General features: G+C 37.8%; 1 protein-coding gene across 1 annotated transcript in view; it reads left to right on the top strand.

The window, feature by feature from the left end:
• Window positions 1-23,665, top strand: part of DCBLD2 (discoidin, CUB and LCCL domain containing 2) — a 102,289-nt gene extending 78,624 nt beyond the window's left edge. The window contains exons 5-16 of the mRNA XM_019633267.1: window positions 1,387-1,459; window positions 1,776-1,909; window positions 3,616-3,656; window positions 4,461-4,676; window positions 5,467-5,591; window positions 10,033-10,183; window positions 10,979-11,065; window positions 11,214-11,339; window positions 14,299-14,392; window positions 17,681-17,730; window positions 21,492-21,629; window positions 22,348-23,665. Coding sequence (XP_019488812.1) covers window positions 1,387-1,459; window positions 1,776-1,909; window positions 3,616-3,656; window positions 4,461-4,676; window positions 5,467-5,591; window positions 10,033-10,183; window positions 10,979-11,065; window positions 11,214-11,339; window positions 14,299-14,392; window positions 17,681-17,730; window positions 21,492-21,629; window positions 22,348-22,817 — 1,705 coding nt within the window. The 3' untranslated portion in view covers window positions 22,818-23,665. The remainder of the gene's footprint in view (window positions 1-1,386; window positions 1,460-1,775; window positions 1,910-3,615; window positions 3,657-4,460; window positions 4,677-5,466; window positions 5,592-10,032; window positions 10,184-10,978; window positions 11,066-11,213; window positions 11,340-14,298; window positions 14,393-17,680; window positions 17,731-21,491; window positions 21,630-22,347) is intronic.
• Window positions 23,666-23,671: the final 6 nt, after the last annotated feature.

Here is a 23,671-nt window from a genome sequence, read left to right as displayed (position 1 = left end):
TTTTTTTTTAATTGGGTAATTGGGGGGATGGGAACAGTACTGGGGAATTAGGGGAAGGGGAACAGACAAGTTGCTGTCGTTTTGTTCTCCAGGTTGAGCTGGCCCTCATATGTGGGATCCGAACCGGGGCCCTCTGGCATCCCAAGCGAGTTCTTAACCATCGCGCCACTCGGCCGGCCCCCCACAGTACTCTTTTTTAAAACTATGAACTGGATTATGTATGTACACTGTCAAAATCCTTTACTGACTTTCTGTTTTTATTTGGGAACCGATTCCAGATCCCTCACCCTCGCCCACAAGGCCTCTGCATGATCTGGCCCCGCCCACTTCTTCAGCCTTCTCTCAATCTAACCTTAGCTTTGTTCACTGCACCCTACCTGCACTGGACATCCTCAGTTACACACACACAGGTCATCCCGCCTCATGGGCATGCTGTTCCTTCCAGCTGGGGTGCACGTCCCTCCACTTGCTGCAGTGACAGCCCTTAGCTCTCTACAGAAGCTTTGCTTCCTCAGAGCCCCATCCCCTGACCGAGGCAGTGCAGAGCCCTGCCTATGAGCACAGACTCTGGAGCGCAACTGACACTTAACCAGTCATGTGACCCAGGCACACAATTCCTTGATTTTCTCATCTGTACAATGAGGACAATGATAGCACCTACCACATAGGGTTCTTTTGTGGATTACCTAAAGCACTAGAATGCTGCCTGGCACATAGTAGGTTTACAGAATGTTTGCATTCGTTTTATTAAGCTAGATTCCTCCCAGTCATGTCATAGAATCCCTTTTCTTCATAGCAGAATCATAGTCTGATTATTTGTGTAAGTATCAGTTTAGTGTCTTCCCCCAACACTGGAATGTAACTTAGTGAGGGCAGGGGCCATATTTCTTTGGTTGCCCTTTGTGAACCCTGTGCCTAGCACAGCCCAGCATAATAGACATTCAAGTAAGTGTGTTGAGTGGGTGGATGATTGAGTGAGTGAGTGAGTGAATAGAAGAATGAATGCCAAAAACGTTTTTTAGATCAACTTAAATTTCATCAATATAGAGTTGGTAAAGTAAGTTATGGTTTATCCACAAAATAGAATATCACGTAGCTATTAAATATGATTATATCTTACAGTAGAAATATGCCTGTATTCATTATGAAGTCAAATAATCAAAGCAGTATGTAGAATACGAGGTGATTTTTGTAAATATGTAGGTAAAGATGTGTACGGATGGACAGAAGAAAGTCTGAAAGGGCTTTTTAGAAATGCTGGTTCTCTCAGGAGGGTGAGGTTATGGTATTTACACTGAACTGAAAAACGGGTATGTGATGGGTTTTTGGTCTTTTCCCCCCAAAAGTACAGCACTCTATATCCTTTAACTTGCTTTTATTTCACAGTAAGTACTGCCCAGCTGGTTGTCTGCTTCCTTTTGCTGAGATATCTGGAACAATCCCTCATGGATATAGAGATGTAAGTTGGATGCAGACTTACGTTAAAGTTGTGGCACTGCATTTTTTGAAACTTGCAGCAGAAGAGGTAGATGTGTACCTGTTGTATGTCTTTGTTTTGATTTTTTTTTCTGGGAATTACTTATTTTCAGTAATATGTAATGTTTTATTCTGTTTCTTATAAAAATTTGTTCTGTGTTTATGGCATCAGTACTCTGTCCCACCCATGTTTTTTGGGAAAACTGCCCAGATCAACTAATTTCTTGAAGAAGTGTGTCTTATTTATGAATTATTGAAAGAAAATAAAAAACAAATCTTCTCTTTTTCCCTTCCTCAAGTCTTCGCCACTGTGCATGGCTGGAGTGCATGCAGGAGTGGTGTCAAACATTTTGGGCGGCCAAATCAGCGTTGTGATTAGTAAAGGTATTCCGTACTATGAAAGTTCTTTGGCTAACAACGTCACATCTGTAGTGTAAGTATATATGTAGTTTATAATAAGCGTGCCGGGCAGGGCAGAATAGGGACTCATAAGGCCTCAGTAATATCACAGGCAGTGGTGTTCATGAAATGCCCTTCAGGCAGGAAGCCCTCACACTTGTGTGTGCTCAGTGCCTGAGAGCATTGAAGAGGACAGGCAAGGTTGTACTCCCTTGGCTTGTTTTTCATCAAAAAGGTAGTCATTTGAAAGCGTGAATTGTTTGTTTCTTCTTTTCTAAGTGTAGAAAAAGCCTGGCATAAGAGTCTAGAAGCCAAATCCTTCATTTTTAAGTTCTGAAGGCATAACTATTGTGTCCCTTACAGCCCATGTGACCAGGATGAACTGAGGATAATTGAAATACTTTGAATGTAAATTAGATTTTGACATAAATCAAAGGTAGTATTGTTATGAATCCCTTTCTCATCCCAAGAAAGTATTTGCAGAATGTATTTTCATGGTATCTACAACATTCTATTATCTTACAAAATTGAATACAATGTCGTAGATACCATGAAAATACATTCTGCAAATACTATCAGTACAAATGCAATACTCCCAGTCTATTTTTGTAAATCTTGCCTCTTAGAGATGCTCAGTCCTACAGACTACAGTACTAAGCCTAATTGAAACCAGCTTTTCTTCAGAGGTTCTAGGCCAGCTTTCATTCAGAACATGGTAGCATGATTCACACCCAGGGCAACAGGAAGCAGGAGTCGGCGAACGTTCCCAGGAAAGGACCAACTAGCAAGTATTTTAGGCTGTTAGGGGCTACGTGTCTCTGTCACTTACTCTTTTTTGTTTTATTTACAACTCCTTAACCATTTAAAAACCATTCTTGGCTCACTGGCCATGCAAAACCGGCCATTCATGAGCTGTCATTTGCCCACCTACGTACAGAGTCAGCTACCTTTCCTTCTTTTGGTTTCTTCTAGATGCTTTTATGCAGGCCCTTTCATTCTTTTCCCCTGTTCTGCCTTTAGAAAGACATTTTTTCATGAGTTATTTTTCATATAAAAAAAAAAAAAAAGGAGAGGTTGCATCCCCTGACAGTGGTTTGAGTGTTGTGTTAAAGGCAGGAGATACACTGATGATTTTATCCCTCCGAGTTCCTTCAAGTCTTCTGACTTGCGGTGTGGTGACCTAGTCACTTGTCCCACCCCTCCATTCTCCCCAGTGCACCTATCCTGTTTGTTACTTTGAAATCCAAATGCAGGGCTGCCTCACTGAAACTTGTTCTTAGGCATGTTGATTTCCTGTAACAAACGGCTACCTCTCTTAGGAGGAGCCAGCTTTCCTTCTGTTTACCCAGGGAACTGGAGCCTCCGTGTCTGAGAATTAAACACTTTTCCGTGTGCCCTCACCAGAAGTCAAAGTCACAGAAAAGTCTTAGGAGTCAATTTACTTCATGAAAAAGAAAGAGCATAAATATATATTAAAGGTTATGTGGACACATTTGCATAATCATATGTGAAAGTTGGAGCTAGATACTTGTAGAGGAAGTTGTTTATGCTGTTTCAGAAGTTCTGCTTAAAAATGAGACATTTTTTGCTATGAACAATATCAGTTGTCTAATACATAGCCAGAGAATAGTCTTAGTTCTTTATATAGTAAAATAAAAACAAAAGAAATTGTTTTACCAAGACATAGGGAGAAGTCATGTGTTATGTGAGTGTCACCAAAAACACCTTTCTCTCTTTCAGGGGACACTTGTCTACAAGCCTTTTTACATTTAAGACAAGTGGTAAGCCTTTTGTGGATTTCATAACATTATAATTTGTATAGTAGCTAAAATATTTTGAACACTATATGTCAGGCATTGTGCTAATTGCTGTTTTTTGCACTTTCTCATTTGCTAAAATAAGATGAGTATTTAATATAATGAATGAAATAAATTGAAGGTTTATAATTAGTGGGGAAACGTGTAATGTAAGCAAGAAAAGTTTCTTAGAAAAGGTGATTTGGGAACTTGTCTGAAGAAGTAATTAATTCGACTGAAAATATTTATTGAGCGCCTTCTTTTGTTTGTCAGGTACTACTGTTCTGGTGCTCAGAAAAAAATAGTGGGCAGAATAAACAAAATTCTGCTTTCCTGTAGCTTACATCCTGGTAGTGAGAGATTGACAGTAAACAGTGAATAAGTCAATTATTGTTTGTAATGTAGTGTTTATCATAAAAGACGTAGAATAATAAAGCAAGGAAGAATAGGCAGTGGAGGAGTGGGGTAGGGCAGACGTGACATCTCTGCAAACACCTGAAGGAGGTGAGGGGGATGGGAAGTTACCCGCTGACCTGGGGGTGTGTCCAGGGAGAGGCTCATGTATCTCCATTAAACTAGTAGTTACGGCTTGTGAATAAATATGTACATTTTCTGACAAGACATGAAGACATAGACCCAAGAAACTCTTGCCTAGTTCTGAAATTTATTAGTGTATTAGCATAGTGCATTGAAATTAAAGGTACAATAGAAAGTTTGCGTTTTTCAAGTTTCTGTAGATTTTGAATTTATATCTGGAAACAAAAGTTTTTTTTTTCTTTTTTGTGTCAGGTTGTTATGGAACACTGGGGATGGAATCCGGTGTGATTGCTGATCCTCAGATAACAGCATCATCTGTGCTGGAGTGGACTGACCACACAGGGCAAGAGAACAGTTGGAAACCCGAAAAGGCCAGGCTGAAGAAACTGGGACCTCCTTGGGCTGCTTTTGCCACCGATGAATATCAGTGGTTACAAATAGATCTGAATAAGGAAAAGAAGATAACAGGTCCAGAGACACAATTTTCTAAAGCAATTTATAATACTGATTTTATTTGGAAACCTAGTGACATCTAAGATTTTTATAGAAAATTAAGTCACTGCAAATTTAATTATGTGTTTTTAAGTTTTCTTTACTGGTGTTAATATTACTGAAGATGGTTTTATGAAAAAACATGATAGAGGAGAGGAGTTGGTTTTTGATTCTTATTAGCTTTTCTTTTTCATTGCAATAAATTCTTTTAATGTTTTAGTAAAGTGATCTTGAGACGTCTGAAACAACCATCTCTTATAGTTATTAAGAGAAATTTATGTTCAAGGAGTCAGCTTTAAGTGTTATAAATAATATTCCACATGTGCTGAGTATCAATTTAATTATTTAGAGCAACTTAGCAAATGGTCAGAATAATTGTTTGGGATTGGTTTTGTTAAAGATTTATTTTGCTTTGGTATTGAAAATAATACCCATAACCATCTTTAACCTGTCTGTTCCCAGGAAATCATTCTTACTTACTTGCTAAGTGAAATATATTTTACGATGATATGAACACAACCTGCTAAAACAAAATGGTCTTTTCCTTATGCCTGCACATAATTCTTCCTATCTCTACAAGGGAACAAAGCCAAGGATTTAGTTTCTATTATAATGAAACCTTGCACTTAGATATGGTAATGTGTCATGGGTAATGTGTCATGCTCAAAGGTTTGAGCAGTGCATGTTAGATGTTTATGTTTCAACGGTGAATAGACTTCAAGTATCAGACCATGTGCGCTAATGAAAGCAACTCTCCATCCCCCAGGCATCGTAACTACTGGCTCCACCATGGTGGAACATAATTACTATGTGTCGGCCTACAGAATTCTATACAGTGATGATGGACGGAGATGGACTGTGTACAGAGAGCCTGGTGTGGAGCAGGATAAGGTAAAATGATTAACAAGGTATTTTTAAAAGCAGTTTTTAAAATGAGCCTTTGCCAAAAGTCACAGAAGCTCTCGTGTGTGCTATACAAAAAGTTAGATAGCCTTTGGTCTTACTCTGCCCTCTTCTGGTTATTGTAGATAGTGTTAGCTATTGCCCTTACCCTTCTAATCATGGTTAGGAAATTCTCAGTGGTTCTAGGTCCCCTTTTGATGATTTTTTTTTTCCATTACATTTTTAACTTCTCCCCCCCACCACTACATTTTTAACTCAATTTTCAGATACTTGATTAAGAAATTATAAAAAGGAACTTGTAATTTTTTACCTTTAAAAATCTTATCAATCCACAGAATGGAGAGCCTAATTTGTTCCCTGATGTGTATACTGTAGGCAAGGGGGACAGAAGAGCTAAAGGCAAAAGTGTATCAAGCTATAGGATGTTATAGACTTGAAAGGTCATTTCCACATGACCTCACCAACTTTCTTTGAAAACATCTGCATTTCCATACCTGAAGAATTTCCTTAACTTCTGTGGTCCTTACGAAATTGTTGTTTTAGTTAGCAAAGCATGACAGTGCTGAAATTTACCAGATCAGATGATAAGGGGTTCAGAGTAGGCAAAGGTGACTCTCATCTAGATGTTTATCGCTTTCGCCTGGGCTCCTGGCTCTTGATCCACCAGAAGGATCGTGTAACTGGAAGAGTCCCTGTCCCCAAGGAAAGTAGATTCCTGTCATCTACAATAGAGTTGAAATTATGAGCACATATTTTCAATGAAACTTCCCTATGAGTTTTGTTTCAATTATGGGATACTATCAGTTCTCTATCATATATAAGATTTGCTAATATATCTTCAATTACCACTTATCTCTCTGTTCAAAAAACTGCAGGGGCTCCCTATAATCTTTCATGTGGATCTAAACTCCTCTGGTGTTATTCAAAGCCTTCTTTCCTCTCTTCTACTTGGTTTCACATGAACTTCATCTTTGGTGAGCCTCTACCCACCCATTGAAGCAAATAACCATGTTGCCTCCATATCTATCTTACTTCTGTTTAATGCCCCCAAACTTGACTACTTTTTACATTTAGCACATCCACATGTATTTGTATAAATTATATTTATGGAATATTGCTAATTTTTTGAAATTATAAGATTATCCATGCTTATATTATAAAAACATCTCACAACATTGAATTATATTTCTGAAAAAAACTTCGTTGTTTTATTTGAAAGATAAATTCACTGGGTTTAGAATTCTAGGTTGACAGCTCTTTGTTTCAGTACTTTAAATATGCTGGTACATTGTTTCTGGTTTGCATTGTTTTCAGCGAGAATTCTGCTGTCGTTCTTGTTATTCCTTAATATGTAATATTTTTTCCCTTGGCTACTTTTAAGATTTTCTTTATCTCATTTTTCTTAAGCAATTTGATTATGATGTGCTTTGTGTAGCTTTGTGTAGTTGTCTTTATGTTTCTTTTGCTCAGACTTCTTTGAGCTTCTTGGATCTGTGGGTTATAATGTGTATCGAATTTAGAAAATTGTAGGCCTTTTTTTTTTCTTCAAATATGTCGTCTCTTCAGTTCTAATTACGTTAATATTATGACTCTTGGTATGTCTAACAGTTCATTGATGCTCTGTTTTATTTTTATTTTTCCATGTGTTCTTGTTTGGGAAATTTCTGTTGTTTGTCTTCAAGTTCACTAATCTATTCTTCTAAAATGTCTAATCTTCTATTAATCCTATATTGTATATTTTTATCTCCAATATTGTATTTTCTTTACCTCTAGATTTTTCAGTTTGGGGCTTTTAAAATTTCTTTTATGTCTCTTCTTAACATGCTCATGCTTTTCTTTACCTGTGAATCAGATGGAGTGTATAATAACTCGTCTAATGCCTTTATCGATGTGTCATATCTGGATCTTTTTATATTGATTGATACATTATGTGTCATATTACATGCCTGGTAATTTTTTAATTGGTTGTCAGACATTGTAAACTTTACTTGTTTGGTGCTGGATTTCATTTTTTATTATTATTCCTTTAAATATTTTTGAGCTTCATTCTGGGACACAGTTTACTTGAAAATCATTGTCTTTTCAAGGCTTACATTTTAGCTTTCTTAGGCAGGACTTGAGCAGCCTTTTGTTCTAATTTTTCTCTGCTCCTGAGACAATATTGTTCTAAGTACTCAACCCAACATCTTATGTATTGTGAGGTTTTTCCACTCTAGCTGTTGGCAGGGTGAGCTGTTTCCAGCCCTGGCTAGCTCTAAGAATTGTTCTACTGGCTCCTTTCTGGTGGTTCTTTTCCCATCCATATATAGTTTCTTTACATGCAGGTGAAGATTTAGGGGGAAACTCCCTGCAGATCCTAGAAGTCTTTCTGCAGTTCTCTTCTCTCCTGTACTGTATTCTAGCTACCTTGGCCTCTCCAGCTCTGAGCTGTAGCTCTTCAATTCAATGCGACCACCAGACTCTCTCCAGGCAATATTGGGGCAATAGAAAGACTCATCTCATCTGTTTCCCTTTTCTCAGGGACTATTATCTTATGTTGCCTGTTACCCAGTGTTTGAAAAACCATTGTTTCATGTATTTTATCCTGTTTTTCAAAGGTTTATGGCAAAAGGGTAAATCCAGTTCCTGTTAGTCTATCACGGATAGAAGTGGAAGTCCTTGCATGGAATTATATGAAATAACAATCTTTTGCCTCACTTGCATTAGTCCATCTGCTCCCTTCTCTACCTCCAACTCAAGGATAATTGACATATTCATTTTCACACCCTTTCTAAGCATGCACACGTGTAAGCACGCACATACAGATTAAGACAGCTTTTGGTTTTGTTTTCAGAAAATGGGAATGTATATACAACTTGTTTTCATAATATATTGCTTTTATAGTATGTCATATTTGTGTGTGGTGACGTTCAGTAAAATTTAAGTTCCTCGAGAAGTGGGAACCTTGGCTTCCATTTTACTCTCATGACACCTTGCCAACCTCCCTATGCATAGGGGTTCACAATAAATGTTTATAGGTTAAATATAGCAAATCTTTTTACTTAGTTTTTATAAAAATCTTAACTCCTTTGAGCTTTTTATAAAAATGAGAAAGCAGTATGGAATAAGATCTCAGGGATAGTTTTCATGTCCTAAAATGATGTTTATTTATTATTCCTGTTCCACTAATATAATAGACTGTAGATAATTGCTTTTATTTTATTTCAGAGTAATATCTGAGGAAATAATGAAAGCATATTAGTGTGGAGATTATTGTAACTTCAAGTAAACCTCTTAGAAAATGAAGGATACTAACACGTCTTAAAAGTTTATAATCTAATGCCATGTGAATCAGCTAGGAAGAAAGTAACTGTAATATTTGGAAATTGATTAAAGAATTAAACATTTACTTGCTCTTACCTTAACTGATAAAAAACAAACCACTTTGATTGTTGGCAGGTGTTCATTTATTAATGGTCTTTAGAACCTACCGAGGTGATGTGGTCTGCAGGAACGGGAGGGAGGGCTCATTTTTGCTCAGTAGAGCCCTATACATAAGTCAGAAGACACAGATTCCAATCACTGCTCTACCAATGACTGGCCGTGCAGTCCACTTACACTCGATAAGCTGCAGTTTTCTGGGTTCTGCCTATTTCATAGGGGTGTCATGAAAAGCATCCAAGTTAATTATATGAAAATGCTTTGTAAAGATTTAAGAGCTGTTCCAGTGTAAGGTACTATCATTATTTGCTTGAAACAGTCTAAGGAATGACATAGTCACTCGAAATCATATTTTTACCTAGTAATTATTCATATAATGAATTTGTTGCTGTTTAGTTGTGATCATTAAATTAGAGAACAGTGTCACTTTTCTGGCTCGAAGAGCAAGAAAACAGAATACGGGAACTGGGTTTATGCAGTTTATCCAGTAGGTGGAGGTATATATCTGTTATGTGTTTGTTAGTGTATGTTCACTTTCAGTCTGCTTATCGGGAGAAAAATTATGAAACCCACACTGTAAAGCATTTCCTCTAAGACCTCCTATGTTCAATTATGTTTTACTTTGAAAGTAAAATTAGCATATTTAAATAGTTGGTACATCCACAGGACTAGTTACTAATTTATTAATACAATATACTGTCTGATTGCAATTGAGACAAATCTTCCCAGATTCCCAAGTTGGAATTCTTGCTGTGTTTATATCATCTTAAAATAATTTTTATATTCCATATTTTCCTTTTATAAATTTTTAATGAAGAATGTGTGGTATGTCAGTAGTTTTCCTAATTGTGACGAGTTTATTTTCTTAAACATTAATTCTTATTGTCATACTTTGCAGATCTCATTTTAAGGCCCAGAGCAAAAAAAAACCAAAAACATGTTTCAGTGGAGCAATTTAGCCCTGGCCTCTGTTGATGTAAAGTACCAATTTTTTTGTTGTTTTTTAAAGATATTTCAAGGAAACAAAGATTATCACCAGGATGTGCGTAATAACTTTTTGCCACCAATTGTTGCACGTTTTATTAGAGTGAATCCTACCGAATGGCAGCACAAAATTGCCATGAAAGTGGAACTGCTTGGATGTCAGTCTGTTTCTAAAGGTAAAGCAACAGTATGTTTAAGACATATTATTTTTCTGGATTAATTAAAAATCCAAAGCGCTGTTTTCAGAGACTGTAATTAATAATAGTGTGAGTGTTTAATCTCTAATTATAATACCTTCTTAAAGGGATTTTTAAAAAGAAATAGTTATCTTATTAAAAAGTTAGCTATCAAAATAGTTTCCAAAACTATAAGTAGGAGAGAGAACATTGTTGATGAGATGATGTAATGAGACTGCTTTTCAAATCTAGTCTCAATCTTATAATTTGTAGTCAGGTCTCATGTAATATAATATTTGTATCATATAAGCACTGATTATTATAATAGTAACCTTGGTCTAAGTGACTTTTACTTTGAATAAATTAGAAGTGGAAATAACTTCCTCCAATATTATATAATATTTTAATATTTTGGTTTTTGTTGTATCCTTAAGAACTACCTCAGTGCCTGGCACATAGTGGGCCCTCATAAATATTTATTAAATGAATTGAGTGGTATATCAAATTGTGATAACACTTTATAGCTTTAGAGTTCAGCATCATCTGCCTCCCCATTTTTCTCCTTCCTGAGAAGATGACTCTCAGACAATGTAATTATTTAAAAACTGAGACATCTTAATATATTTGTGCATTAAATGCAGAGTATATTTAGCCTTCTGACATATTTCTTTCTGAGATTTAAAATTACAGTGCAGAATTAAGTATTTTAGGAAATGTTAAAGCGTTTAAAATTACTATTTTTAACAATGGTTTTTATAAACGAAATGTGTAAATTTTTCTAAACGATTTTTCAAGGTCGTCCTCCAAAATTTACTCAACCCCCACCCCCTCGGAACAGCAATGACCTCAAAAACACTACAGCCCCTCCAAAAATAGCCAAAGGTATGCCTCCTTTAAATGTGAGAATTTGATATTCCCTGGATTTATGGTATAACTTTCCATAAATATATTGAAAGCATTCTGAATTAACTTTATTTTAATCAAGTTGATGTACATAAAAGAATAAAGAGTTTTTAAAACTTTTTTCAAGGTCGTGCCCCAAAATTTATTCAACCACTACAACCTCGCAGTAGCAATGAATTTCCTGCACAGACAGAACAAACAACTGCCACTCCTGATATCAAAAACACTACTGTAACTCCAAATGTAACCAAAGGTAGGCAAACCCAAACATTCACACCTGTTATGTAGTAGTGTTTTATTTTGTTTTCAACTTAAGTTTTCAGTAACATTTGTAGCTTTTAAACACTCAGTTTCTTTTCCTGTATGTTGTATTGTTTTAAGTATAGCAAAAAAATTAATTCCCTTCCTTAGGAAAAAAAAGCATTGCTCTAAGTTCTATTCTCTGGTGTCATGTAGAATTGTTCTTTAAATATTTAGAGATGGCTGCTGTATACTAGGCCCCCTCTTACGGTTTTTGTCTCTACAGCTAAACACATGGAATGTCATACCTAGAAAAATTTCTAGAAATAACTAAAACCATAGCAGGAAACAAGTCTTTTTTTCCTGATTATATATTAATTTGCTGGATAGGGAACTTGGCGACAAAAAGAGAAGAGGGGAAAAAAAAAGACAGAAGCTTTGGTGAAAATTAATACTTAGAAAAAAAATACTCTGCGTTAACATATTCATAAAAAAACTTTGGTCTCTTTAAAAATGTTTATGATTATAATTTTTCAGATTGTAAGTATAATATATTCATAGAATTTACTTTCAAATTTTGTTATTAGTGATAAATAAGGTATTAACATATATAAAACATAATATTTCTTTGATTCATTAGTTGTTGAAAAACAATTTCAGTGGGATACAGGCAAAAAAGTGTCAGCATCCTAGAGGAATTAGTCTCAGTGTTGGCAGGTAAATAAAGCATACTCATTTTCAAGAGCGAGAAGAAGAGAAAGCAATTCATTTAGAGTGACTTGTGCCACATAGAACTGGAATCATTCTCATTTTCTGAAAATTTGCCTGGATTCAGATAACTTGCTCCAGCTTTCCACGTGTCAGTTTCTTTCCTATTTTCTAAAGTATTTCCAAACAGACCAATTTATTTCTCAGGCTGCAGGAAAACCTAGAAAGAAGCAAGAGTTCTCAGGGCCAAGAGATCTCAGCATTCACAGAGAGAGCCTCTTACCCATTTGCAGAAGGCATGTGTTTAGGCAGAATCCCAGACCACATGCCTGGATGGAAGACCAGTCATTTGAAAGCATTGCTTATCTTAAAATCTGGTTATAGAATCTTAAAAATCTCAAAACTAAAAGTGTCCTTAAAGCATTTTTCTCCCAGAACTAGGATCCCGGTAAACTCAAAAAGAATAACAAAGAATGACCAAGTCTTTTTAATTGAAGAACTTGTCTCCCTTTCTCTGGGACAGTGATAGATAGACTTTTTATTATTTTTCAAACCTAAGCAGATGTTTTAAAGCCTCTGATTAAATCAAACCGTGTCCTTCTGAACTTGACTGTTCTCTCTCCAGTTTCACAAATTTTAGGGATTAAAAAGCACATTTACTTCTCTGAATTCTTAGTGCTTTCTAGCCTGAGTCATGATTTCTGTTTTATGCACTTCTCCTTTCTCCATTTTTACCTCCAGGCTGCGAGTGATGCTGGAGAAAAGCATGTTATGGTCAGATTTGTGCAGCTGTAACTTCCAGCTCGCCCCTCAGTGGGGCCCTCAGCATCATCTCTGCTTCCCTGCTTGGCTGTCCTGTCTGTTCTCAATAGTCATTTCTCCATGTTAAACCCTTGACCCCGAGATCGTCACTCACTCTCAGCTACCCCTTCAACTTTACAAAGAAAATAGAAACTATGAGAAGGAAACTCCTTTTTGTGGAAACTACAAACTCATCTGTACCCTCTGTCCACTGCAGTAAAAAAGGGGGGTTCCTTGTACTGCCCAGGCTGATCACCTCACCAGTGCCCTAGTTCCCATCCATCTAGCACTAGCTCCTCAGAGGCCTCAAGTTATTGCTCATTCTCTCCCTCTCCTGTATTGTCAGCCTCTTTCTCTCTGTTCAGTTATAAGGAGTAAATAAGCTGTTCCTGGTCAGGCCTGGCACAGTGTCCGGCCCTTTGCCCCCAGTACATATCAGCAGTTGCTACTATTATCTATCATCATTATGGCCAGGAGGGCATTGACAGATGAAGGAAGAACCGAGAGTCCCTTGGCAGACTATTACCTCGGTCCAGGATTCTTTATCTCTGAAGTGAGATAAGGGGATTGAATGACCTACTTCCTGCAGGCTCCTGCATTGTGCAGGTTTCTGCCCTGTTGATACACAGTGGCTGTCTACACTTAATACTCCATTGTTACCTTCCTGTATCTATAAACATTGTGCCATCATGTTGCAACATCATTTCCATTTGCTGGGTAATATTTTACTATAAGGAAGATACTGTGATGTACTTATTCCCTTTCATTGTTGGGCACTTGGATGATTTCTAGATTTTCACTCTTCTGCAGATATAGAAGCAGGCCTCTTTAAAGATACATCTTTGAATGTCATGTTAATTTTTCCTAATAATAAACTCTAGATATGGAATCACCAAGTATCGGATTTTATATTTGTTGGCCCGAAATGATACAGAAAGGATCAATTTATAGTCCCATAAAAATACCTATTTCCTAGTATCCTCTTCAAGAATTAGGTTTTTTAAATACTGTCCAACTTGATAAGCAGAAATAGCATTTTATTCTTGTTTTAACTTCTGTTTTTCGGATTACTAGCTAACATGTTGCATGGTCACTTGTTGTTTTTTTATGTATTCATCTTGCCAATTTTTCTATTATTTGTTTTTTACTTCTGTATCCTGTATTTTAGTAACCCTTTATCACATATGCAGAAAATATGTTTTCTCAACTTACCATTTATCTTTCGGTCATTGTCTTGGTGATTTAAAAAGTTACTATGAAAAATTTTAAACATAATACAAAGGTAGAGCAAATAGTGAGACAAACTTCCATGTATCCATGAAAGCTTCTACAGTTCTCAACTCATGTCCAGTCTCATTTCATAAATACTGTTTATGGTATTTTTTGACATAGAAACCTTTGAATGCTGATGTGGTTAATCTTGACTCTTTCCCTTCCTAATTTCTGCCTTTGGTTTATTTCAGATATAGCCTTGGCCGCAGTCCTTGTCCCTGTGCTAGTCATGGTCCTCACCACTCTCATCCTCGTCTTAGTATGCGCTTGGCATTGGAGAAACAGGTTAGTACATAACGAGTTTGCTTAATTGGTCCTAGAGGGGATGTTTCCAAATGTGAAATAGAAACTAAATATAGAAAATGAACTACAAGTCATCTTTTTGAGAGGGAGAGGGAAGATAGTCATTAAAATAAAAATACATATGCTTCTCCTTTATTCCCATAATAAATAAATATGTTCAGTTATACAGTCAGCTACTGAGCACCTTGATTGTATCCAATTCTGCAGTGTACACTGGACTATACACATTAATAAGAACAGTGTCTGACACATAAGAGGTGCTTAGTAATGAATACTGAAAGAATGAAACACAATTCCTATCTCCAAGGTGTTTAGCAGGGTTGACTCTCACAAAATAAGAAACTATAATATAGTCTGATAAGTTATTTATGAAATATTAGGGAACACATATGCAAGAACCATGAGCATTACCTGAAAACTTTTCTTCAAGAAAGAGTAATGCATGTTTCATGGTTAGCATGTTTTACCAAAAAAGTTGGATTTGGCTAGATAGTGGAAGGTAGGGAACGGCCTAGACTGAGGGAATTGCTTGAGCGAAGGCACAGAGATGTGGGCTGTGCGCAAAATAGTGAGTCACCTCGTGTGGGCTTGGCATGGGAGAGCACTGAGAATTCATCGTAGAAAAGCGCCTGGGCCAGGATCAAGGAGGGCTTTCTGGGAGAGAGAAATTTGGATTTCATCCTACAGACGGGGAAACCATTGAAGAGTGTTAGGCACATGAGTAGTACTAGTCAGATGTGTATAGAAAGACAGTGGCAGGAGTTTTAAAGGGTGGACTGAAGAGGAGAGAGAGTAGAGGAGGCAGCGAGATGAATTAGGAAACTACCAAGGCCGTGCAGGAATGTAGCACAGCGAGTCTAGGAAGGGGAGAGAGATGGCGGGGGAGAGGTGTCCCAGAGGCGTCAATGGGGTGCATGACTAGCTGTCACCGGAAGAAGCAGGAGGGATCTAGGATGATCTGAAGTTCCGGCCGGTGCAGTTGGACCAGTACAGATGTCATGAGCTGAGGTAACAGAGCAGGAGGGAGAGGTTAGGTGGAGCGAGAGAATGGCTTCTTTTGTTCAGCCATTCACCAAATCTCTGAGCTCCTCCCTGTGCCAAGTGTTGAGCCGCGTGCTGGCTGGGAGTCCAGGGATGAACCTCAGAGCTCACACAACAGAAGGAAGTACAGCACAGAAAACTGTCGGCCATGCTACCAACCTGGATCCCAGTGCATTCCAGACTCATGGTGTTGGGGAGGCTGTCTGAGCCGAGACCTGACAAGTTATATGAGGGCAGTAGGGAAAAGAGGAGGAAGAAAGGCTTAGGGAAGTCCAGGAAAGAAAGTTCACAGCGCTTCCAGAGAACTGGACGGCAACAATATAACGATGAGAACAGCAGCCACAGCCAATTTTTACAAAAACGCTAAATGCTGATTGTAGGTGTTACTCTACATGCCTTACCTGCTTTAACTAACTTAATCCTGAAAACAACCTGTGAAAAATGTACTGTTATAAATCCCCTTTTACAGAAGGAGAAAGTGAGATAGCTTACATAACTTGCCCGAGGTCACCGGGCCAGTGCCCATAGGGCGGAGCTTGCAACCTGGCTGCAGGGCCTGTGCTGTTCACCATGGCTGCCTCTGAACATCCGGTCAGCCAGTATAGCCTCATCCACTGCGGTTAAAGCACAGGGGTGTGGGCTGAGGACTGGGGAGTACAGTTGTTGAGAGGGAGGCAGGAAGCCAGCTTGGACCTCAGTTTGGGGTGGTGTTTAAGGAACCCTCAGACATGCAGACTCCCAGGAGGCAGATGGAATACATGTATGTTCAGGACAAAAGGCCTGAGCTGCAGGATTGAGGTTACTTCTGAGCATGGCAGCTGAAATTGCTGACAGTGAACTTCGTGACAAGGAGGAAAGGAGGAGATGCCATTAAAGGGCTGTGGAAAATTGTGAGGAAAATAATTAAAAAAGCAGCTGCAACTTAGTGAATCCTTAACCCATGCCATGCACCGTTCCACGCACCGTACATGTAACAAATAACCTGAAGCTCTGTCACTTAAGATTATAGAAAATCTTTCATAGTACACATCTTTCATAGAGCATCTAACTTCTGTTTAGAAAAGATTATTAATTTTATTTTGAAGTCTTATGGTAATTAGAGGATTATCAAGGAGAAAAGTAATTAATTGTTAAAACAGCATTTTATTATTTCTTTTACATTCTAGTTTTTAACAGCTTCAGTACCTACTCTCTCTTCCACAAATTTTACATTATACTTTACTTTAAAATAATGAAAAATAATTGCATTTTAAATACAGCCAGACTCTAAAATGAGAAAGTTTTTAATATGAATAATAAAACAGTCTAATACTGGAGAAGAGTGTATCCAAGTAGGAAAAGCGCAGAGCTTGGGCTCTTTGAGAAAGCCACATTTATGATCGTGAGCAAATCACATAACCGTCTTGTCCTCGTTTAGGCACTAGAATAATTTCTGCTTTCTGTTTAGCTTGCAAAGCATCCAGTTTAATTAGATGTATGTGCTTGAATCAGAAAAGGTCCTTTCATTTGCTTGAATTTTTCTTTGTAAAAAAACTCTTGGTAGATAGTAATTCTTAATGGAGGGAAGGGAGATTTCTCCTGGAAGGACGTGTCAGAATTGCGGGGGACAGACTAGGGAGACTCTTCTAGGTTGTGCACATGGCTCTCACCTCCCAGGCCTGGAGAAGCCCGTTTTCTTCTGTCTGCTGTTTGTCAATGTTAGTGATGTAGTTGACTTATCCTGGCATGGTTGGGGGAACTCAGTCTATGCAATTAAGGGTATATGACACTCGAAACTTTAAAGGGCTGTAGAAGAGAAGCAGGAAGCTGGAAAAAATAACAATGCCAAAGAAAATGGGGATTTTGGGTGTTGTTCTATGAACTTTGTGAATTGGTTGATTTGCAGAATTTGTATTTAAAACCAAATCAGACCTAACATGATTGCTCCATAAAACCCACATGTCAGGGCTGGGTCTTTAATTTGAATCAGTCTTTTTATCTATACACTGAGCCTGTTTTATTCCTTTGTTTCTTTTGAAATAGTTGGGTAACAAGATAACTGTCTCAGGAGACAGTTTAATTTTTATTGAGTCCAGAATTTATGCGTCCCGACAAAGTTAAATGAAATCAGCAAGTGGAAATGTGTACTCTTGACTAATTATTAACTTCAGTGTTTATACTGCAATGTCAGAGCTATCTTACAAGTGAAGTCACTTTATTTGCTAACTTTTTCTTCCTGTATTTTTCCAGAAAGAAAAAAACTGAAGGCACCTATGATTTACCTTACTGGGACCGGGCAGGTAACTCACGACTTTGCATCTCTTTCCATCAGTGAAGTCCTTCCCCTCCAGGTGGCAGTAGTGAAAGAGGAAAATTGTTTTTAGTCTCACTTAAACTCCCAGCACTGTTAGAAAAATGGCATTCCTCCTGTTCTGATCATTTTTACTCTTCTGTAAAATTGTTCTAGTCAATAAGTAATGGAACAGAAAGCAAATTTTTTTTTTCTGGAAAACTTGTCTGGTTTGTCCCATGTATCTGTTTCTCTTGAGGAGGCCAGCTTGCTTTGAGGCCTGTGTGAATACTGTGTAATAAGCAAAGGATTGTGGTGCTGGTGACAGTGTGGTTTGTCACTCTGCTTGGCATATTTACCAAGTAGACTCAGCAGTTTAGGAGTCCATGCGGCCTACCATGATGAGTTGTCATCTTCTAAATAGTCCTCCTCTGTGTGGCAGTGGCAGGTGGCAGATTGCTGCAAGTGACACCAGAGGCCCCTGTGGCTCCCTCACTTCCCAGTCTCCCTGGAACAACTGTTAGGAGCCAAAAGAGCTCACCCCTGTGACCAGGGTAGAAAAGAGCAGTGGTGGGAGCTAATCACCTAGGGTGCTGCTAGCCCCCCAAGGTGTATCTTAGAAAGTATATTTTCAGAAAAATTTATTAAAAACCACCCCTGCAACAGACAAACTATATCTGGTTGCACCAGAATAGCAGCGATCTGCCTCTTTATATGCTTTTGATACATATTTCTACCATGTTCTGCTTTGCACTGGATATTCTATTGAAGCAAAAAATAATCTTGAACAACTTAAGGAACTAGAAAAGGAAGAACAAAAGAAACCCAAAGCTACCATGGAGGGAAATAAAAAAGATTAGAGCAGAGATAAACAAAACAGAGAATAGGAAAACAATAAAGAAAATCAAGCAAACCAAATGTCAGTTCTTCAGAAAGATCAACAAAATGGACAAACCTTTAGCTAGATAAATCAAGAAAAGAGGAGAGAAGATTCAAATTACTAAAATCAGAAATGAAATTGGGGACATTACTACCAATTCTACAGAAATAAAACGAATTACAATACTATGAACAATTACACACTCAAAAATTGGATAATCTAGATGAAATGTACAAATTCTTAGAAACACAAAACCTATCAACACTAAATCATGAATAAATGAAAAAAAACTGAATAGACCTATAACTAGTAAAGAGATTGAATCAATAATCAAAAATCTCCCAACAGAGAAAAGTCCTAGACATGATGGCTCACTGGTAAATTGCACCAAACATTTGAAGAAGAACTAAACCTTAAAGATTTCGCAAAAACAATGTTAGAACTAATAAATGAATTCAGCAAAGTAGCAGAATACAAAGCCAACACATAAAAATCTGTTGCATTTCTATACACGAACAATCAATACTGAAAAGGAAATTACAAAAATAATTCCATTTACAATAGCATCAAAAAAAGTAAAATGCTTAGGAATTAGCTTAACCAAGAAACTAAAAGACTTAAACAATGAAAACCATAAAACATTGCTAAAAGAAATTATAAAAGACATAAATGGAACTACATCCTTTGTTCAGGGATTGGAAGACTTAATATTGTTAACATGTCAATAATACCCAAAGCAATCTACAGATTTAATAGGAATCCCTATCAAAATCCCAGTGAATTTTTTGCAGAAATGGAAAAATCCATCCTAAAAGTCATATGGAATTTCAAGGACACCAAAGAGCCAAAACAGTGTCAAAAAACCAAAACTGGAAGACTCACACTTCCTAATTTCAAAAATTCCTACAAAGCTACAGTAATCAAAACAGTGTGGTATTGGCATAAAGACAGACATATAGACCAATGGAATAGAATAGAGAACCCAGAAATAAGCCTTCATACGTGATTTTTTGACGAGGGTGTCAAGACATTTATTGAGGAAAAGTCAGTCTTTTCAACAAATGGTGATGGGAAAACTGGATATTCACATGCAAAAGAATGAAGTTGGACCTTACTTAACCTAACACCATATACAAAAATTAACTCAAAATGGATTTAAGACCAAAATGTAAGACCTAAAACAGTAAAACTCTTACAAAAAACATGGGACAAAAGCTTCACGACATTGGATTTGGCAGCGATTTCTTTTTTCTTTTTTTTTTTTTTTAAGATTTTAATTGGGGAATTGGGGGATGGGAACAGTGCTGGGGAATTGGGGGAAGGGGAACAGACAAGTTGCTGTTGTTTTGTTCTTCAGTCTAGTTGTGGAGGACATCGCTTCACTGGTCCAAGTTGGCACCATCATTGCGCTCTTCCTAGGCGAGGCAGATCAGTCGACGGCTTCTGGATGGCTGCTCATGGCGGCTGCTGGTCCCTCACTCTGGCTGCTGGTTACACACGGTAGCCCATGGCAACCCACTGCAGCAGGGGCTGCAGCCTACGCCGTTGCTGGTGACTCACGGCAGCCCAGCTCCAGGTTGAGCTGTTGTTCAGCATCTTAGCTGTAGAGGGCAGTGTCACTGGCCCTCATATGTGGGATCCGAACCGGGGCCCTCTGGCGTCCCAAGCCAGTTCTTAACCAACGCGCCAATCAGCTGGCCCTGACAGCGATTTCTTTGACATGACACCATATGCTCAGATAACAAAAGAAAAAATAGACAAATTGGACTTCATGAAAAATTTTAAATTTTGTATATCAAAAGACTATCTACAGAGTAAAAAGACAACCGACAGAATGGGAGAAAATATTCACAAATCATATCTAATGAGGGATTAATATCCAGAATATGTAAGGAACTTTTAAAACTCAAAGCCAAAAAACAACTCGATTTCAAAAAATGGGCAAAGGAATAGATATTTTTTCAAAGAATATATACAAATGGCCAATAAGCACATGAAAAGATGCTCAGTATCACTAATCTTTAGGGACGTGAAAATCAAAACTACAATGAGATACCACCTCACACCCATTAGGATGGCACCTATCAAAAATAACGAGACGTGTTGGTGAAGATGTGGAGAAATTGGAACCCTTGTGCACCATTCGTGAGAATGTAACATGTTACAGCTGCTGTAAAATTTTTAATTTCAAAAAATTAAAAATAGAATTACCATATGATCCAGCAATTCCACTTCTGGTTATAAACCCAAAATAATTAAAAGCGGGGTCTTTAAGAGGTATTTGTGTACCCGTATTCATGGCAGTGTTATTCCTAACAGTTAAAATGTGGAAGCAGCCCATGTGTCCATCGACCTATGAATGGATATGTAACGTGATAATATACATACATTGAAATATTATTCAGCCTTGAAAAGGAAATTCTGCAATATGCTACAACATGGATGAACCTTGAAGACATTATGCTAAGTGAAATAAACCAGTCCCAAAAAGACAAACACTGTATGATTCCACTCCTGAGGTTCTTAGAGTAGTCAAAATCATCAAGACAGAAAGTAGAATGGAAGGGGAGACCAGGGACCTACTGTGTCATATGTATAGAGTTTCAGTTGTACAAGATAAAAAGAGTTACAGTGATGGATGGTGGGGATGGTTGCACAACAGTGTGAATGTATTTAATACCACTGAACTATACACTTAAAAGTGGTTAGGATGGTAAATTTTACATTACATGTGTATTTACCATTAGGAAAGCTTGAACATAAAGGCTGGTTTGTATAGACATTTGTTATGGAAATGACTTACATGGAACGGATTTCTCTCTGTTATCTCTGTTACCGTTTCAAACAGGTTTTTATTTAATTGGTCTCTTTTGCTTACAATCACAATGAAGGTTGGTGGAAAGGAGTGAAGCAGTTTCTCCCTGCCAAATCAGTGGAACACGAGGAAAGCCCAGTTCGCTATAGCAGCAGTGAAGTTAATCACTTGAGTCCAAGAGAAGTCACCACAATGCTGCAAACTGACTCTGCAGGTAACTCCATGGCAGCCATCAGCCACAAGGTAGAGGGAGAAACTGCAGTTTCCTGTAAAGTGCTTTGAGGTTTACAGTATCTTTTCTATCTTTTTCATGTGAGAGATGAGCTCTTTTCCAAAGGTAGAACCGCTTTTTAAACAGATGACCTTGAGAACCATTTCCTTGCCTCAGATGTTCTATCGATAAAATTGGGATATTCGTTTCTAAAAACTCTGGGCAGTTTTTGTTGATTTACCTGGAGTTTTGTTTAGTTTTATTGGGGGTATGAGGGTGTTAAAAGAAGAGCAGGAAAGACATAGCAAGCCTTACAGTATTTATTCTATTAACCTAGGTCGCATTTATTTTAAACATTTCCTCATATTTGAAAAGAAAAAACAATCTCTGAAATTATATTCTAAAATTAATATTCTAATGATGGAAATTTTCTTTTCCAATTAAAGACTGTCTATAAATCTGAAGGACATAAACACTTTGTGCAAAATTACATGAATGAGGCTTTCTGGGATGTTAATTTATTACTGTGAGATACAAGTTAACATCTTTAATTTTTGAAGTTGGTTCTTACAGGGAAATCCATAAGTCTGTGGTGATCGCGACAGAAGTGTCATAAAGAAGTGTTTGCTTTTGGTGGAAGCCTGCAGCTGCCACCCTAAATTGTACAATCCCTGTGTTAACGAGGTAACTCTTCTGTTTGTTTGTTTTGTGACATTCACAGAGTACGCACAGCCGCTAGTGGGAGGAATTGTTGGCACACTTCATCAGAGGTCTACCTTTAAACCAGAAGAAGGAAAAGAAACTGGCTATGCTGATCTAGACCCTTACAACTCCCCAGTGCAAGAAGTATATCATGCCTATGCTGAACCACTCCCAATTACTGGGCCTGAGTATGCAACCCCAATCTTCATGGATATATCGGGGCACCCCACAGCTTCAGTTGGTCTGCCCTCAACGTCCACTTTCAAAGCTACAGGAAGTCAACCTCCCCCTTTAGTGGGAACATACAACACTCTTCTCTCCAGGACTGACAGCTGCTCCTCAGCCCAGGCCCAGTACGATACCCCAAAAGGTGGGAAGCCGGGTCCGAGTGGCCCGGATGAATTGGTGTACCAGGTGCCACAGAGCACGCAGGAGGTATCAGGAGCAGGGAGGGATGCTGACAGGGAAGTTTGTCAAGAAATCCTTTGAAGGTGATGGTGCTTTTTACAAAGCATCATTTGAAAGCACATGGCCTTTATTTTCTATTAGTGGTAGTAATATATAGAATGTATTACGTATCTGTCACGGCTGTGGTTGGGGGAAATGTGATGACCGAGGTACAGGAAACTACTAATCTTGCCATCTTGCTTTAAAAGTGTTATTGTGGCACAGTTACTGCTTGCCTGTTACATTTCAAACATCCTGTTTGTTACTACTGTAAAACACTATTTTTAATACAGAAAAAGCTCCCTACTGTGCACTTCAAAGAAATTGAAAATCACTGAGAGTAAGTATTTATTACCAATGCTGCAGGTACATTGATGAACTCAAGAGATGGCTCTGTAAGCCTGACTGGCAATAACTCAAGGTACTGTTCTTGAAATGTCTAATGGCTTGAAATTCTACTCTCTTTGTGAAAGGTGGGTACTATCATGATTTCCTCCTCTTCTATTCCTATATTGCTTTCTGGGTTTAAAAAAATAATTCGTGATCTAGTCATTGTTTTCACTGCAGTCATACACACTTGTCCATTTTTCCTTAGGAAGAGCTAAAGGTGGGAAACTCTGGCTTGTAATGAACAGGGTGATTTACTTTTCACTTTTTTACACACTTAAGGGCTTTAAACACTCATGGTACATGACCTGGTTTCAGCGCTGCTTGCTCCGCCTGGGGCCATTGGTGGCCAGCCCCATTCTTGTATTTATAAAAGGTCTGAGTGTTTTCAATGGGTGATATTTGCTTTATCAACCTCATGAATTCAGATCCTCTAATGTCTTTAAGTTTCTTTCTCTGCCTGGAAACAGGAACTTTACAATTTAAAAAAAAAAACTATCCAAGAGATT

The sequence above is a fragment of the Hipposideros armiger genome, unplaced genomic scaffold (assembly GCF_001890085.2).
Source record: "Hipposideros armiger isolate ML-2016 unplaced genomic scaffold, ASM189008v1 scaffold_1268, whole genome shotgun sequence".
In the NCBI taxonomy this organism is placed as follows: domain Eukaryota; kingdom Metazoa; phylum Chordata; class Mammalia; order Chiroptera; family Hipposideridae; genus Hipposideros; species Hipposideros armiger.
Note: the sequence above shows the minus strand (reverse complement) of the source record. Positions and strands in the feature narration are given on the sequence as shown.